Source organism: Scomber scombrus, chromosome 20 (genome assembly GCF_963691925.1).
Source record: "Scomber scombrus chromosome 20, fScoSco1.1, whole genome shotgun sequence".
Lineage (NCBI taxonomy): Eukaryota > Metazoa > Chordata > Actinopteri > Scombriformes > Scombridae > Scomber > Scomber scombrus.
Window position 1 is genome coordinate 14,185,082 of NC_084989.1, and position 18,242 is coordinate 14,203,323.

At 43.5% G+C, this 18,242-nt stretch overlaps 2 protein-coding genes across 3 annotated transcripts; both read right to left on the minus strand.

The window, feature by feature from the left end:
- Positions 1-830: 830 nt before the first annotated feature.
- LOC134002421 (basic helix-loop-helix domain-containing protein USF3) lies at positions 831-11,533 on the minus strand. Its single transcript, XM_062441764.1, has 7 exons — positions 11,451-11,533; positions 10,838-10,967; positions 9,617-9,648; positions 9,413-9,495; positions 9,124-9,220; positions 3,998-8,946; positions 831-3,194 (listed from the first exon to the last, which is right to left on the minus strand). The coding sequence occupies exons 2-7, from the start codon at positions 10,879-10,881 to the stop codon at positions 1,389-1,391; spliced, it is 7,011 nt and encodes a 2,336-aa protein (XP_062297748.1). The 5' UTR covers positions 10,882-10,967; positions 11,451-11,533; the 3' UTR covers positions 831-1,388.
- Positions 11,534-11,803: 270 nt separating this feature from the next.
- naa50 (N-alpha-acetyltransferase 50, NatE catalytic subunit) lies at positions 11,804-16,039 on the minus strand. Of its 2 annotated transcripts, none has more exons than XM_062441852.1 (5): positions 15,880-16,039; positions 14,214-14,347; positions 13,695-13,814; positions 13,518-13,584; positions 11,804-13,283 (listed from the first exon to the last, which is right to left on the minus strand). In XM_062441852.1, exons 1-5 carry the CDS (start codon positions 15,885-15,887, stop codon positions 13,106-13,108), a joined length of 507 nt encoding a protein of 168 aa, XP_062297836.1. In that variant the 5' UTR covers positions 15,888-16,039; the 3' UTR covers positions 11,804-13,105. The 2 variants fall into 2 exon arrangements, with proteins under 2 accessions (XP_062297836.1, XP_062297835.1); XM_062441851.1 differs by having other exon boundaries at positions 14,214-14,350; positions 15,880-16,036.
- Between the last annotated feature and the right edge of the window lie 2,203 nt (positions 16,040-18,242).

Genomic DNA, 18,242 nt, shown 5'->3' on the forward strand with positions numbered 1-18,242 from the left:
AATATCTTTTTAACTCAGTCATGGATAAGCTGATCTTTTATATACTAGACTGCAACCACTTCTGTGTTTACTCATGTGCTGGTTACCAAATGACTGCCAGGTGAGGGCGCTGTGACAGGTGTGTCAGTATTATTCCTCCCTCACAGGTTGGTGCATTAGTATTAGTCTTTGCCAGAGACATCTGCAATCAAAATGAAGGAGATCCTGAATCTACAATCCCCCTTTTTTTTTTTAAGTGTAGCTGTTCTGTGGCTGCACATGCTGGAGCACTATTGCATGTAAATAAAAGCTTATGAAATTGATACGGGTCCTCTGTGCATCTTTTCAGTCTTGGGACAGTTATGTGTGGTGACGACAGTCTGCGGTCATTTTTAACATGTTACACTGTCATTTAATGTTATTTTCTGTGCTTTGTTTAGTTTTACTGAGAAAGCAGACAATTCACTGTATAATTTGTTTCCGACAGCGTGGTTGTTTTAATTACTATTGTTCCATCCGTTGTCGGATATTGCAACAACACTCAGAGCTGGAAAAAACAAATGTTATTGAATTCAAGGGCCACCTAGTGCGGCATGAATATATTAAGAAACACACACGTCAGGTAATTTCTGGGGACATTTACACACTTACATTCATTTCCTGGAGAGATACTTTAACCACTGACCCCTAAAAAAAGTTTTCCTCAACTGGAGACATGGATTTTCCCCTAGTTGGACAAGCTGTCCCCAATTAAATGGTCCCATGTCTAAGATTTGTCCCTAAAAGTAGCCTATGACAGACCACACACACACACATACATCTCCAGTTGGCAGCAAATACAAAGTTCTCCTTATAAACTTTATTAATCAATTTTCTATTTACAAATACATACATAATCTAACAATTCTGATATGAAACATTGGTATTTACAAAATATCTCTCGAAGAAAAAACAATCTGTACAGAACAACCTGATATAAGTTAGTAAATTACATTGGTAGGTAACTGTGCAGAGGGTTTCTTAAATCACAGAGAATACATTGAATTCAAGTTCTAAACCTAAATTAGATTTTGTTGTAATAACAAACAGCTGGTTTAACCAACATTTCAAATAAAAAGCTTAAAAGGACCCATCGTCCTAAAAGCAAAATACTTTTGAAATATTACAAATTATAACAATGACATCACACATATGCCAAAGAAATTTGAGATTGAAATTTTATGAACATGTAAACAACATAAATAACCACCAGACTGACATGTCATATTACCAAGAAACCATTTCACCGGGTGCTTCAACACCATGTTCTGAACTTTAAAAAGAACAAATAAATCTCAAACTGAAAATGAAAACTGTTCCCTCCAGAGCATGAGCCCACCGTGGCGTTGAATATGCAGAGGGAGCTCTCCTCACACAGCCGAGCTACCGTCATGGCCCAGGATGTGGCTGATGTTGTGGGCAGGACGGTTGGGCTGCTTGCCAGAGTCGGCAGCCGAGGTGTTAGAGAGCGACAACAGGGGAGACATAGGCATGGCCGAACCATCAGTGGGCATGCCTGTGGCGATCTCAGGAAACAGAGAGGTGAGGCTGAAGTTGGATATGTGAGGGGTGATTCCAGACGAGTTGGCGATAGGCATAGGGGGCATATCTGGGAGCAGGGGGAAGCCTGCCTGTCCAAAACCCACAGGGCGAGGCGGGGAAAGGATAGAGCCGAAGCGGTTGTTGAGTGGAGGAGCGCTGCCCTTGTCCGCACTTGGGCTGGGGAACATTTGGTTAGGAAAGTACTGGAGGGTGACATCGCTCGGGAGGCTAGGGTGAGCAGCTGGAGAATAGGAAGGATAGAAGGAGGGTAAAGTGTTCTGTGGCTCCACAGGCAGAAGGGACGGCGTACGAGAGGCGTTGGGCTGGCTTACTGGAGGGATGAATGTGGAGTTAGCATTGATGGGAGGTGGAGGATTCATCCCTCCTTCAGGAATAAAGGGGAAACCAAAGTTCTGTGTTAGGTGTTGATCGGGAACCAGGTTGTTGTCGCTAGGAACCTGAGCACTATCTGCCATAAAGCGAACGATAGTGCTGCGCCTTGCCTCCCCTCCAGACTGCGGCCTGCTCAGCAGCACCCCTCCTCCAGAGGGCAGAGGCAGGTGACCGTCAGGCTCAAAGGGGTTACTTGATCTCAGAGTACCTGATCGAGGCCGGTCGCCCGGTCTCAGCTTGGCAGCCTGTGTATCACGGGCGATGTGGCGAGAGTGCTGACTAACAGCAGTGGGCGGTCTGGAAGGGGCAGACGAGCGACCTGGCTCAGAACTGCTGTGTGGGGTTGGAGGATGGGGGAGACCTGCTCGCACACCATGCATGTTACTGTTGACCTGAGAAATGTGCCCCTTATTGCCCTCTCCAAGCCTCATAGTTGGGGCCTTCTGGGTCTGGGGAACACTGGGGCTGGAGGCCTTGGCTTGTATGTCTGCTGCAGAGCTTCCGGGCACACAGCTGTACTCCATGCTGACTGTGGGACAGCACTGCACTGCTCGCTGATGGTTGCTCTGCTCAGGTAAGTGTGGGGAAAGGAGGCTTTGCATGAAACTCTGATGACAACTGTCCTGCTCCCGGGGCAGCACTGGGCCAACCTGTACTCCCTGCGAGCCGAGATGAACTCCAGTGTAACCGCCACGGTTCCTGCCATCTGCTGGAGGGCCAACACCCATCCTGAACCCGCCCTGCTGCTGCCCCTGCGGTCCCCTCTGGGAAGGAGGCACCGACTTAGGGGTCATGTCACTTCCACGAGACACTTGTGCCTCAAATCCACTGAGTTGATGTGCTCCTGCTCCTCCACCCATGGCCTTGAAGGGCGGGCACTCAGACACCCGTTGAACATCGGCAGACCCTGGATGGTCTGAGGGCAGGCGGTTCTGTGGATTATGTGCAATGTTGGCCTTTCCACGTGATGTGTCCAGGTAACCCCGGAGGTCTGGTTGCTCCTGTGTGGCACCGCGGCCGGGCTGAAGGTGAAGACCCATACGCTGCTGCTCACCACTAGTGGAGCTTTTACCGATGAGTGCCTCCGCAGAGTAGTTGGAAACACGGTGGCGTTCCTGCCGTGATGGCGCACAGGCCAGGTCAGACGACCGGGACACAGGATTAATGGAAGGAGAGATGAGCTGCTGCTCCAGAGTCCGAGAGCTCATCATCCTCTGCATAGCATTATGGTCCTGACCAGACTGAGGAGGAGAAATAATCAAGATGTTACTTCCAAACGCAAGCCTGATTTATCACTGAATATCTATCTGCACTTTAGCTGCATTGGTCATCTGGTGCACCCAAAAGCATGAATATGTGCTTCACAGATGAGGTTTACCTACTGTAACATTTTGTTTAAATATCAACATTTCCCCTCAGACTTTCCAGACAGAGAAAATTTAATATAGTACAAATTAAACATAATGACAGCTGACCAGATATTACAATAATCTAAGTGGGTTTAACACATTTGTTTTAATATCTTCAGGTTTTTTTTAGGGATTTTCATGCTACAACAGAGTAAATGTAAGCTGTGGTCAATTGCTACAAATACATCTGTGTAAGAGGGACACTGTTACTGGCCACAAATTCACCCACCAGTTTGAACTTATACCCTGGAAGACTGCACTAACAGAAATTACACTGCTGAGGTAATAATTACTTCAATCTTAAATCACTTAATAATTCAGCTAACAAAACATCAGAAGTAATTACATCTCAAAAGTTACTGTTTTGTTTATTTTGTGACACCACACACACAAAATTAAGCAATTTATTGCAGTTGTTAAGTGGTGAAAAACCAAAGCTTCTTATAGTTTACCTGGTAAAAGATGATTACTAAATGTAAACTGGTTGCATTTTATGTTAATTGTATAATAAAAGGTTCAACAACTAGTATTTTATCAAATATATATCATATTATTTTGGCAACAGAAACGCCAGTCAAATAGAAGAAACAAATAAAATCATACTGTATTATTCTGCACCATGTGACACTACCAACCTTGAGGTGCTCCTGCTGAGCCAGGTGGCTGCTGTGGTGGGATCTGGGTCCTGCTGCCTGGGCTTCACAGCTTTTCTCCTGGTGCCTAAAGTGCTGTTGTTGCTGCTGGATCTGCTGCTGAAGATGCTGCTGGTGTCTGGAGTGGGAGCTCTGCTGCTGCTGCTGCTGCTGTAACTGCTGCTGCTGCTGTTGGTGTTGTTGATGCTGTGTCTGGGGCTGCTGTTGATGTGTCTGTTGTTGGTGCTGTTGGTGCTGAGACTGTTGGTGTTGGGTTGGTTGCTGATGTTGTGATTGTTGGTGGGACTGTTGTGGATGCTGCTGTGATTGCTGCTGCTGTGTGTGCTGTTGATGTTGAGTCTGCTGTTGTGGATGCGAGTGCTGCTGCTGAACTCCAGACTTTTCCAGGTGATGCTGCTTCTGCAAGCCGGCAGGTGAACCGGTCTGACTGCTTCTGACGAGTCCCCGCTTCTTCTGCACATGCTGCTGCTGCTCCTGCTGCTGTTGCTGTTGCTGCTGCTGTTGTTGTTGCTGCTGCTGAAGCGCCCTCTGGTGTAGCGAGTGCCGCTGTGCAGGGTCAGGCTGTGTAAGGTGGTGTTGCAAATGATACAGATGGTGTCTCTGTTGTTCTTGCTGCTGCTGTTTCATGTAAAGGTTCCCACCCAGGTGCTGGCCAGGCTGGGTTGCAGCATGCTGTGGATGACCCTGGGGCAGATGAAGCACCCCTGGCTGGTTCTGTTCAGGGGGTCCTTGAGGAGGACAGTGGCCATCTGTGGGCCGAACTACAGGACTCATGAAAGAGTTTGTGGAGAAGAGAGGACCACCACCCTCAGAATTAATTCTCGTCATTATGGCTGAAGAGGCGGAGGGCAGCTGTCCCACCATCATCTGGGTGTGGTCTGGGGCTTTCACGTCCATATGGCTAACAGTGGTTGCTGATGGAGGGCAAGGCTTGGGTCGTTTTCCAGTGTTTAGCATCACCTCCTCCTGGGCCTGCCGCTTGGAGATGATCTTCACTTGTCGTTCACCCACACCAACTCCAGCCTGAGCCCTCATTAATGCAGTTTTTATAGGGGCGTACTCGTTCAGCTGGGCTGCACCTGGGCAGGGTGAAAGTGCATTATTTGACGGTTGGGATATGTGGGCTGAGGTCCCCACAGGTGAAGGAACTGAGCCCTGTTGGCCAGCCAGACTGGGAGAGCCAGGATAGGGCTGCTGATTGGAGCTGGGCCTGATAAGGTTGTTTACACTGAGGCTAGCCACAGTGCCACTCTGGGAGGAGCTGAGGGACTGGGACTGGGAGTATGAGATGAGATGAGATGAGTTTTGTGGATGTCTGCTTCCACTGGGCCCACTGACAGACCCCTCCCCAACCTGTCCTCTGACAGATACCTGGACTGCAGGTTTAACAGTTACTGTGTCCATGGGTTTAGTCACTTTAGCTTGCTGTTGTCCAATTGAGCCTCTTTCTTTACTGCTTGACACTATTGAAGTCTTTGGGGGCTCCCATGTGGCAGTGGTGGGGTTTGTTGAAGCAGTGTTTTCCCCAGAGCATCCTCCTGTCCTCCTCCCAGGACTGTCCTGTTCCAGCATGACCAAAGCCAGCATCTCTGCCTGCTCAGATGTGAATGTAAATGTTCCAAAGGAGCTAGATGACGCACTAATACTGTGACCCTGAGGAAGCATTGAAGCCACAGAGAACCCTCTGCCTCCCCCAGCCCCTGTAGACATGGGAGAGTCTGTCTGTCTGCTAGATGTCATAGGGTGATCTATGGTTTGATCATCTAGGTTAGTGTACACCTGCTGAGACGGGACAAAGTCCTTCCTAGAAGGAGTGTCAGATGTGGCTGTCACCAAGCCCTCTTTCTCTGCTGCTGCAGCAGAGTGTCTTCCATCCTCAACCTCACTGTTCCTTCCAGGGTGCTGGGGTGGTTTGACTTCGGCAGGATGGCACGGGGGGAGAATGGGCATGTTAACAACAGTCTGCTGTGTTGGTGCTCTAGTGGTTGTGACCCTTTTCCTGAACTCTGAACTTGTTGTAGGGGCTGTAACGGAGCTATGGGCTGCAGAAAAAGTTGGGGCAGTGGATGAGAGTGTCAAGGTAGTGGACACAGAGGGTGAAGTGGTGGGCTGAGACTCAGGTTTATTGCAGGTAAGAGGATCTTGGGTACTAGATCTCTGAGAATGACATACAGAAGTTGGTTGGGTAGCCTGGTTTAAAGATACTGATGCAGTGGCTGAGGGGCAAACTGGAGTCAGACATGCAGAAGAAACAGTGGTGGAAGTGTACTGAGCCGCAGTGGCACCTGCAGAACTGACCACAGATCTGCTCTGTCTAGAAACAGCAGAAGGAGCAGCTGACTTACTTTGTGTTGTGCTAGTTGGTGTACTGGTGCTTAGCTGTTTCACCTCAGAAACTACAGCAGATTTACTCTCAATGGCCACAGTCGTACTTACTGATGGTTTGACTGATGTGGCACTAACAGTTGTAACTGCAGCGGCCATACCACTAGTGTTTGTGTGACTGAATAAAACATCACTCTGAGTTGCACTGACAGAGCTTTTGCCCTGTGTGTGGGATTGGCTAAGTACAGATGGCCCGCTAGATGGACTACACACAATCATTTTCAGTGTTGTTTGTGTAGAAGTGACATTTCCAATAGCTTTACTGCAATCTGTCGTTGCGACAGCTGTGGTACAAGTGGGGGGAATGTCTGTGACTTTTACAGTTGAGCACTGGGACACTATAACTGTCTGATCCTCTTCTGCAGCAGCCGCAGGCTTGGCTGAAACAGTAACAGCAGGCTGCACCTGACTGAGCTCTTTCTTCTTGGCTGGTTTGTTCCTTTTAGCTGTTAACCTCTTTGTATTGACAGCCGTGCGACGCCTCTTTGCTGAAGGCTTAGAGGCGTTAACCACCGGCCCTGATTTGACTGGGCTCAATGAAGGGACCTGCAATTGCCGCACAGGTAGAGCAAGTGTGGTTACAGGGAGGGGTGCTGGAGCAGGAGGTTGTTGCTGCTTCTGCTGGACAAGTGATGATGGAGCAGCTGGAGGCTGACAATTGTTCTGGCTAGAAATGGTAAGTGGAAGGCCCTGAGAGATACTCTGGTTGAGACTGCTGAGAGCCCCTAAACTGTTGAGGGCCACATTGGTAGTTGGTTCCTCAGTGGTGATAGGCTGAACCAGCTGTAGTGTACTCTGGCCACCCTGGGAGCTGGCTTTTTCAGAGGTCTTCATGGGCTGCAGGGCAAACACCTGGCCATTCACAGTGATAGTCTGTGGGGTTGGAGGAACCGTTGGGGAAGTGGATGCCTGTGTGACCTGCAGAGGATGGTTCATTTGAGGCTGAACAGGGCGTGGGAGAATATGCACCAGCTGCTTTCCCCCTACACTCTGTAAAGAAGTGGGAGACGTTGAACTGCTGGTTGTGGGTATTTGAGTGGGCAAAGCAGGTACTGCAGCGGGCAAAGCAGCAGGCACCATGCCAACCTGAGGATTTTGAGGGGCAGGTGCAGCCTGATTGGGTGCCTGGATGATTACAATATGCTGACAGGGTGTCTGATTGGTTACTTCCTCTCTTATAACTGACTGTGAAGGGCAGGCATTGGCCTGCTGCAGGAATACCACACTTGGGTTGTTGTTGTTAGTGTTCTGTGGTGCTGTTACCCCTGAGGCTGATCCTCCAGTTGGGTTGACCTGCAGCACCTGCATGGTCTGAAGAAGGGGCAGCACGGTGGCCTGTGGCTGGGGCACTAGGGCTGTTTGAGGGAGGGTCTGAGGCTGAGGAATGAGGGCTGTTGGAGGATGAGGAACCAGTGACGCGGGCTGGAGAACAGCGGACTGCGGCTGTGACACAATGGCGGGGTGAGCCACCACAGCTGGCTTTGGAAGAACAGCACACTGAGTTTGGGGGGCTAGGATAGGCTGTGCCTGGTTCAGGATTGCTGGCCGTAGCTGCGGTGGTCTCTGAAAAGGTTGCGCTTGAATGTGAGCTGTAATGGGTGCTTGTTGTACAGAAACATGAGGTTGCATCTGTATTTGAATGGGCTGAACAGATGGTTTGTTGCCCATGGGACACACAGTCACCTGCTGGACAGCCTGGCTGATGTTGCTAACCTCTGGGGTGGGGAGACTCTGGCAGACTGGATGCACTGTGTTCCCTGCCATCTGCAGCGTTGTCCAAGTAGTCCGTGTGTTGCCTGTTGCTGCAGCTGTAAGAAGTGTTTGGTTGTTCGGGATAGCAGTGTAACTTACATTCCTGATGGCAGTGTCCTCTGTGACCCAAGAGCAGACCTCTGAGGCGGGTGCTCTAGAGGTGGCTACAGTCTGTGTTAGCGTGGTGTGAATGGACACAGGTGGAGCAGGGCTTTCAGTGGGGAGCTGTGAGGCTGAAGTAGCTGCTATGCTAAGGGTCTGGGCTAGGACTGCAGGCTGAGGTTGTTGGGGCAGGGTGGTGGGGACTGTAGGGAGCTGGAGGGTGATGTAAGACACAGAAGGTGGCAGAGTGGGGGCTGCAGCTGGTTTCTCAATCACACACTGCTCTACCACTCTCAGGCCTGGCGTAGACTGGGTGGGTGTGACAGTTGATCCAGGAAGAAGAGCAGGAGTGGAAGTAGAGGTATTGACTTGCAGCAAGGCCCCATTAACTCTTAACCCAGCACTGACATCAGAAGGTGGCTGAAGAATTAATGTTTCAGAAGGCTGTTTTCGCGGGCTTGTCTCCTTTCCTGCAGGACACATCACGTTGCCATTGGAGTAGACGATGATTCCCTTTGGGAGTTGATGAGTGGGAGTCACTTTTGCCACCTTGGCACAGCGCTGTTTGCCCTTCCAGTGTATCGTGGGGTCTTCCAGCAGGTTAATGTCGTGGGCTTTCAGGAGCTCGATATAGTGAGCACTCTCTTTCCTCATCTCCTCCAACTGACGCCGCATTCGACGGATCTCCTCAGCTGCACCAAGACCAAGCACACATACAAACATAATGATCTACTGAGTGTGCATACTGTTTATAATCATGCATTCATAAATCAATGCTCAAATGTACACATAATGACACAATTTATAAATGTATATTGTGGGAAATTCCTGCTGTGCCTGGCTGCAAATGTGCAACTGTTTAACCTCACCTTGGACTTTATCCCCTCCTTCCAGAAGCATTGTGTCATTTTGTTTCTTCAGTTCAGTGATGTAGCGAAAAGCCTGGTCCAAGATCATGTTCTTACTCTAAACAGGATAAATGTTTGATATTAAAAGATACCACATAAATGCAAATTCACATAGATATATATTTTAAGAAGTGAAACAAACATGCAGTTCAGTCTGATTATCAGGCTATAAGCACCTTATACAGACAATAATTTGCCCTTAATGGAAATTATTGATGCGGTATAACGGTAATGGCAACTTGTGTTTTACCTGTTTAAGTGACTGGGAACAGGGCAGAAGATTACCGATGCGGTTAATCCCAGCATTTATCTTCTCTTTTCTGTGTCTCTCAACTAAATAAAGACAGAATAAAACCTTAATGACCAGTTACATTGAAAGTGACAACCCACAGTAAATCAGAGTTCACTAAGCAGGGAGATTTGAATAGAAGCATTAAAGGAGATATTACTTCACCTGCATTGTGGGATTCTTTGTTTTTCTTCTTTCTGCAAAAATTAAAACAATTGTTAACATGTCTTTTTTTTTTACAACTATGTACTATCATTCAAGATTCATATTAAATTTTCAACTCAAATTTTTTTAAATAAACTAGGCTTTTTTTACAGAATAAAAGGCTGTCCTTTAAAAAAAAAAAAAAGCAAAATAATAAGAAACACTTAAACTCAGGGACAACACCCCTAGATTAAATCAGAAATATTTAATGTGTAACAGGCCATTATCTTTGTCAATTTCTATTTAATCTATAGTGCTGCTTCCTTCCTTTGGGATAATAGCCATTTCTCATACTTCTTCTCGATTTGGGTTTATTGCAGTTTCACAGTTTGCGTCACTTTTTCCACCAAATAGATTTCGTAAACTATCTGTGTCCACTGGTCCAGAGTTGACGGGTCAGCTTTACTCATTTCTGTTATAGCCTTTTTACAAGCCACTACTAATATTTAAACCAGGTATTCATAATTTCACTGTATAGGTCCATTTGGAAAGTAAAGCAGGGAAATACCCACAGTAATATTGCATCTTAATTTTTTCCTCATTGTTGTACATACTGTTTCCCAGAATTTAGTTATTTTGAGGCATTTCCAGAATACATGACCATGAGCAACATTTACGAATGATGTCTGTCTTATTCAATCTATAAAATGATTGTGCAGTCAACCATCACATCTGTCCTTGACCATTAAGACATTCTGTATAGTCATCACACATCACAAATGACAGTTGTCCTACTCATCATTGCCCTCTATATCACAAGGTTTGATGGACTTCCTTACAGACAAGAATTAACCATTTCAATTATTCATCTACATACTACCTCACATCTCTTCTCTCACTTAAATCCAGTAACTACTTAACCTTAAATATCCCTCATGTATGCCTAATGTTGGCAGAACGGGTTTCATGCACCTTTCTAATGCAATGAACTACAAAACTGCCCTCAAATTAATCTTTTTATTCTTCCTGGATATTTTAAAGCTTTATCTGATGTTTTTTTCTGACTCTTGTAACTGTTATTAATTCTTTGATGTTTGTGTAATTGTGTTGTTCTGATTGTGCTCTTGTTGTGTGAATGTTCCTTGATATCAGATCTCTCTCTTTAAAAAAAAAAAAAAAGGAGAGATCTTGAACTCAATGAGACTGCATGATTAAATAAATGCATGACTCAAACATTCTTACTTTGGCTTACGACCAGGTGTCTGAGTTTCAGTCATCTCTGGCATCCTGTCACAACAGTTGCCTGTGTGATGAGGTACTAGACCAGTCAACACATTCACCAGCTGGACCTCACATCCTTTCCATGACCGTCCTGCATTCAAACAACATGAAACATACATTATTAATAAGCATGATGACACCAAACAACATATGACCTTAACGCACAATAAGTCTGCGGTACTGTTGACACAGTAGAGATAAAATCAGCAGCCTTGTTAAGGTAACTGAGCATCAAGTACTACAACTATGTAGTGTACATTTACTAGCTTTACAGTTAACATAAACTCATTTACCTGCATACTACAGCTTTATAAAAGCAGTATTAAAGAGTCATATATATAGTTAAGAGTTCTGCTTGTGTCGACACAAAACCATGTTTAAATAGTTGTATACCGTCCCTTAACCAGCCAGAAACAAGCAACCTGAGCTATCACCTATACAGCTAACCTAGCTTTCTTACGCTAACAGCTAGCTTAGCTCCGCTACAAGACATGATTATCAAACAAAGCAGAAGCGGGTTTATTTCGCGGCTCCGCTGTTAAAACGCTACTAAAGGATGGTAGTTTGCACTTACCTGTAGCCTCGACATTTTAGAGACTGTTCTTGCGAGAAGTTAAAGAGATTGGAGGCTAACTGTTAGCTAGCAAGGTATTCAACTCAACTCATCTCTCAAAACAATCTGTGTAGATCTAACTTGGTGCAGAAAGAGGGAGGCTGTGGGAGCTGGCAGCCAATAGCATTCCGAGTACGGGAGGTCTGAGCCAATCAGCATCCAAGGATGAGTTCCCACTGAATGCACCTATAAATTCATGTTTAACATCCTTCTCGCAGGACATGTTTTGAAATTAATAATCAACCATAATCTTGTGATAATTTGCTCTTAGATCACAGTGGACACAGAACAGAACAAAGACAATTAATAACACATTTACTGCAAATAGTAATTCCTTTATTTAGACGTTAAAAAGTCTTACAATATAGAGCTCCAGAAAAGATAAAATTCTTCAAAAGAAAGGAAAAACATGCTTATACTACAGTGGAGAGGACACAACTCTCCTTGCATGCAGAGGGGTCAGAGCTTCCTCTGGGTGATACACTGTTTGAGAGACCATAAACAAAAACTCCCAAACTATCAGCTGAGCTTCAAAGGAAGCTGACTGAGGCAGGAAGTTAGAGAAGACCATTTCTGCAAAGTGGCTACATAAGGTGCCAAAAGGTGTAAAAGGTAAGATGTCTCTAAACGCGTTCATTTGTTTAAAGACACACATCCTCGCACACTTCAATTTTACTACTGGAAAATAATGCCCAGATCAAATCCCAAACATGTTATTCGGACTTCCCTCACATGACACTGTGGAGCGCCCTTCTGAGAAATGTCTCTCGTTCCTTAATGATTTTTAATGTCTTCACTCTTAAGCAGTAAACCCAGGAGAATCTCTGAACCATTTGCCATCTCAATGTAAAAAATAAAAATAACAGAAACAGTTGAAGGGGAATTAAATTAACAGCCTGGAAAATAAAGTTAATCAGTAATTATGAGTGGTGACCACGTCTTCCCACCACCTCAAAACCGTTCAGCCTTCCTGTCGCCCGTACCGAGGGGGATACATTTCTGCGATTCCCTCTCTGGACGTGACTTATCAACAAACTGGTCAGACTCATTTCCCATAAATCCCAGGGTTCAGGTGGTAAGGGAATAGAGTTGTGACTGCTCCACGAAACAACCCAAAGCGTCACTCCAAGCTGACCAGCTGGGACTGTCTGTGTGCATGTGTGTGTGTGTGTGTCAGTGATGGTCTTTCAAACACTTTTACCGCTTCAAACCAACTGTTTTTCTTTTGTTCAAAAGTATAGATATGTCCCCGTTAGCTTTATAACCGCATACAAACAACTCAAACACAAACAGTATGATTTGCAAACACCACACCCTCCCCCTCCACCGAGTCTAAAACTGTTTGAAGTTGGCAACTGTGTCAATAGGAGCACTTTTTGGATACTGGACTTTTTGTCGTTTTCAATTATCTGTACGAGGTAAAGGGGAGCAATAAAATATGCAAAAAATCAAAGGGGACCCCTTTGCAAAATAAATGCAATTTTTGTACTTTAAATTTGTTTTCTCTTTTTAGCGTCCTTTGAAGAAAGTGTTGAATGTGTCGACCCTGGGGCATTTGTCACAGTTCTGTTTCTGTGGAGGCGGGCACATCTGTGCTCCTTCCAAAAGCTGTGCCCCTACTCTGCCTTCTGAAGCTCTCCGGTGGGGGGTGCACATGGGCTGCGCAGGCTCTTCTGCAACACATGGGCATCTGCAGGCTCTATCCTCTTGTAGTAATTCTTTTTTGTTTCGATGATTTCAAAGCCAAACTTCTGGTAAAAGTCGATGGCTGACTCATTGCTGATCTGCACATGACTGCGAAAAGAGAACTTGAGTTAATTGCAGCTTAGTTGAAAGTGGTGATTTTAAATTTCACATTTAATACTAGGATTAACTTGGATTTATATTTATTCTATTGCTGAAAGAAATCAATTTTGTAAATGTCAGTTTAAAAAAATGTGTAAAGAGATCTGATTAATTGAAAATAACTAGCAGCTGCAGCCTTAGTTTACTCATTCACACATACACCTTCTACAATTAGACACTTACAGGTAAATGTTGTCAAAAGTGCCATCCTTCTCACAGATGTTTAGCACATGATTCAGCATCTTTGTACCTTGACAGACAAAGACAAAATGGAAGTTGGTGAAAAATAAAAACATCAATTCAGTGCACTACGCCACACTGGGATGTTTCTTTGTCCCCTAGAGATGAAGAGCTTCTTACCAATTCCAAGTCTACGGTAAGGCGCTAGACAGCCGAGTGTCATGATGTACAGTCTCTTCTGGTTCTGAGAGTGGTCCACTCTGCAGCACACAGCTCCCACTGCAATGTCATTGAAGTACGCTGCAAGACAAAAAAAAACAAGTAATGCTGAAACAACAACAACAACAACAGACATGGCTCCCTTCCTTTGTTATAGACGCAATGACTGTCAAGAGAGCAGAGGGCAGGGTTTTTGTTGACAGTGCAGTAACTGGCCTCAGTTTAGGCAAATGAATTGGCCTCCACATATCCTTTGACAAACTTATGTGGAAATCAAGCAGTTAAAAGGATACTTTTTATTATTGTGGTTATAGGGTTTTCCTGCTTTTCACCTACCAGCCTGAATCCTGTCATTGATTTCTGTGTCTCTGCTCTCATTAACATTTCCGTATCATCATTATAAAGACTTCGCAACATGATTTTTCAAAAGGATTTAGTTCGAGTTATCTGTGTCAAAGTTATACGAGTGATGTCTCTTACCTAGCTTTGCAAGCTCTCCAACTTCCAGCACATCTTTATAAAACTTGTCGTTGTAGCTGACAGGGAAGATGACCTGGTTCAGACGTTTCAACTGCTTAATGTTGTGGGGCGTAACATCCCCCAGCTCGATTCGGCTACTGGAACAAGAGCAAAACGGTCAAATAGCTGAAAACGGGTAAACTGTTATATTCAGGATGAATTGACTCAAAATATATTAAAGATCCACAGTGCAGGAGCGAGAAGAACAGCAAGCTGCAACATTGTGAGACTTCAATGTTAAGACTGCTGAACACTGGTAATTTTTTCATCCATACGAATTGTTGCAGTTTCTTTATTTAAAAAAAAAAAAAAGGTGGATCACCCTAGAGCTAAACAATTAGGTGATTATCAATTGGTTGATCAGATTGTCAGAAAATTAAATTAAAAAACACTAAAGATGAGATAAAATAAGATAATCCTTTATTAGTCCCATGATGGGGAAACTGACACTGTTACAGCATCAAAGTGGATAGCAGAGAAAGAGCATCAATAGAATGAATAAAGAACAATAAATAATCAGTAAGTTAACAAGCAATAAGAACAATTGGAAATAAAAAATGGTCAAAATGATAATATACCTGAGTGTTATATTAATAATCAAAATTAGCCAAAATTAGCAAAAATGTCCACGAGTACCCAGCTTGAGCTTCAATGTGCAGAATGAAGTACTACAGTGTTTGACATTGGAAGGCTATTTTCACATATATCTGCTAAAAATGGAAATTTCTCTCCAATATCCCAAATAGTTTGCAAGCAATTAACGTGGACTTTACAGTGAAAATTGTACTATTTCCATGTTCATAGATCCTGCATTTTAAATGAATGAGAAGGGGTAGTTGTCATTTTCAGGATTGTAACACAATTATTTAACTTTTTTGTGGAAAAACTATAAAAGAGTTATTATGCAAAGTAGAGTATTTTATATACGTCTTTAAACATATCTGAAGGGGACCTGTATGTAAGTGGCACAAATATAACACTCTAGTTTGCCTGGTTGGGGGGTTCACTGTGGTATTTTAGGACTACCTCCCTCTACCCCCACAAATCGCCCCTCCAAAAGAAAAAACAAATTTAAACATCTTTTGGGGTGTACAGTAATGTAGAGTACCAGCATCACACACATTCAAATGATCTGAGCACACAGATGAGTGTTAATCGCCCCTCATATCATCTGACACTGCTCCTGTTTTTACTGACAGATCAAGTTTCACGGAGCAAGCTGCCACAAAGTGTAACTGTGTCGGCAACAGAGATGACCAGCATTTACAGACAAGCTTGTGTGTAGGAAAAGTTGACTTGCTGGGCTACTTTGAGCTGACTTGATCTGCAGAGATCCAGTGTCTGCATGTTTAGCTTAGCTACAGTGCCTTGACTGACTCAGCTTCCCGGCGGTAGCTTGCTAGTTAGCGCCGCTTCAACGCGCTTTAAACGACCCGACAGGCGGCTTAAGTTGACTGGACTATCAGTGACTAGACGGTTTCGGTAGCGGCGCTGCTGTTTGCTGTTTATAACCTACACCAGAATAAAAATAGCTTAGCCAGCTAGCTTAGCCTCACCGTCTCCTCCTCTTGTAAAAAACTTTACTCGTGCTAATCTACTTATTCGTGACTCAAAAGCGCACACTCACCCTTTCATTGTAAACAGATAGTATCCCTTATTTTCGATGAGGCTGAACTTTACAGTTGTTTAGGGTAAAAAAGGAGGGATTTTGACAGAGTAAGGGTCGGGGATGGCTCCCGTTTTACCCTCCACATGTAGCTAGTTGCGATGATTGCTGTTAGCTTAGCAGCCGCCGCACTCCTTCTCCACGACTGTCAACCCTGACCCCCGCATGCGCAGTAGTGCTGCTGTGTGTCATAGGACTTTTAAGACCGGAGTTTAGTCTGTCAGGCTGAACTCTGTTTATTTTACTATGAGATTAAATTTGTGTCAAAATAATTGAATTTCTGCCTAAGGTATATACTGTACATATATATATACATATATATAAAATTATATACTACTACAACTACTACTACTAAAAATAACTTTATTTATATAGCACCTTTCATACATAAAAATGCAGCTCAAAGTGCTTTACATTTAAGTCAAAACAAGAGCAAACAAGTACAGCAAGTGAAAATAAACAGCATAAGTTAAAAAAAAACAACCATTAAGACAAATAGTGATAAAAGTTAAAATAGATTTAAAAGAAGAAAGGAAACTAAATGTAAAAAACAAGTCGAAAATACAAGATAAAACGCAGATCATCTCAAAGCTTTGCAGTAAAGGTGTGTTTTATGTCCACAGAGGTTGCCTGTTTGATATAAATCGGCAGGGTGTTACATAGTTTTGGCGTATAAATCATGAGAGCAGCTTCCCCACTTTGTGGATTGCCAAACAATCAGCTGTGGAGGATCTCAGGGCTTTCTGTGACTGATAGGGTATTAAAAGTTCAGTAATGTAAGAAGATGCCATACCATTTAAAGTTTTGTAGATAATTAAAAGAAACAGGAAGCTAGTACAGGTCAGCAAAAATGGGATTGATGTTGTACTGTCTACTAATACATTACATTGTAATGCAGCAAGTTTACATTGCTTTATTGGTACTTTTACTTATGTAAAGAGTCTTGAAACTTCTGGTAAGGATGTCATTTGTACTGAGGATTAAGTTTATTTGTCTTCTCAGTTCAAAGTTAAAATTCTGACTTTTTCAGATTTAGATTATTAACATTATCTATCACTAAACATTTTAAGATCGTTCTCTGTAACATTCTTGAAACATTTGATGATAATGCTCTTCATGCTGTTTTCAGTATGAACAAAGTCAGAATTATAGCTCAGAGCTCAAATAATTGTTTCTCATGTGGCCATAATCCTCTTTATTATTCTTACCTTTAATGCCATAGTTGGCATCAAAACCTGCCAATGAGAGATTTGTAGAGGAAACTTAGCCTGCGAATCTAAACTCAGGAAAAAAATACATATCTCTATGCGTGCATTTTAAAACTACTACTGAATTTTGAAACAGTTTTTGCCATTTGTCAAAACAATATTTTAAGTATAAGACTTTATGAGCCTATTTTTTTCATGCACTGTTATAGAAGCAAAATTAAAACACATAACATAAACCAAGCTTCACAAAGATAACTAAGAGACCATTTTGACAGGGAATAATAATTAATAGATTTCTTAATTTAACCATTCTAGGTCACATTTGACTAATATGGAGTAAATAATTAATCATTAAAATAATATGTGCTAGTGACTCCATTTTGGCTCAAACGTTGCTGCAAAGATATTCACCACACAAGAGATAGTCAACTCATGGTGTAAATGCTGAGGAAGCCCAAGTGTTTAAAATGAAACTAACTAAAGGTGACATCTCTTTGAATACAAGGGGTCACAAGCCAAAAAAGCGGGTAATCAGTAATCTAAAAGGTCTTTCACCTTGCCTGGTCTTAATTTAAGACTATAGTAGGGTTACAATGATGTTATCAGCATCCCAGCTAAGAATAATAGGTGATTTACAGGATCTGACTCTGGATATATACAGTAATGACACTGTGTGGGAGACCTGCAACACCATTAATCCTAATCTCAAATACCTGCTGATATGTCAGCACAGTGTAGTGTTCGTTTCAAATGCCTGATGCATCCCTAGATGCAGTCTGGCTGTGTGTTATGGCTGCCACAAGCTGTGGAAGAATATTGAGATCCGTCACTAAAGTAAAATTAACAACACAACTGTATAAAGCTAATCTAGTAGCCTACAAGTAAGAGTCTGGCACTCAAAATGTTAAAAGCACAGTATCAATACACAGTGCATCATCAGCAAAATGTACACAACAACACATTAAAAGTAGGTGACTTTAGGCAGTATTATAAATCTATATTTTTTTTTTAGAATAACTGGATTATTATCATGTAAGCAGCATTTTAAATTTTGTAGTTGGTTGAGGTCGAGCTAATTTGAACTACTTTACATACTGTTGGGTAGTTTAATCAATA

What these genes read in the sequence shown, in the direction of transcription:
- LOC134002421 (XM_062441764.1), bottom strand. Translation starts at nt 10,881, where the DNA reads ATGCCAGAGATGACTGAAACTCAGACACCTGGTCGTAAGCCAAA. An exon ending in ACACCTGGTCGTAAGCCAAA is followed by an intron (nt 9,649 to 10,837) that starts GTAAGAATGTTT and finishes TAATTTTTGCAG; the next exon opens with AAAGAAGAAAAACAAAGAAT. An exon ending in CTCAGCAGGAGCACCTCAAG is followed by an intron (nt 3,195 to 3,997) that starts GTTGGTAGTGTC and finishes TCTCCTCCTCAG; the next exon opens with TCTGGTCAGGACCATAATGC.
- naa50 (XM_062441851.1), bottom strand. An exon ending in TGGAGAGCTTGCAAAGCTAG is followed by an intron (nt 13,815 to 14,213) that starts GTAAGAGACATC and finishes TTTGTCTTGCAG; the next exon opens with CGTACTTCAATGACATTGCA. An exon ending in TTACCGTAGACTTGGAATTG is followed by an intron (nt 13,585 to 13,694) that starts GTAAGAAGCTCT and finishes TTGTCTGTCAAG; the next exon opens with GTACAAAGATGCTGAATCAT.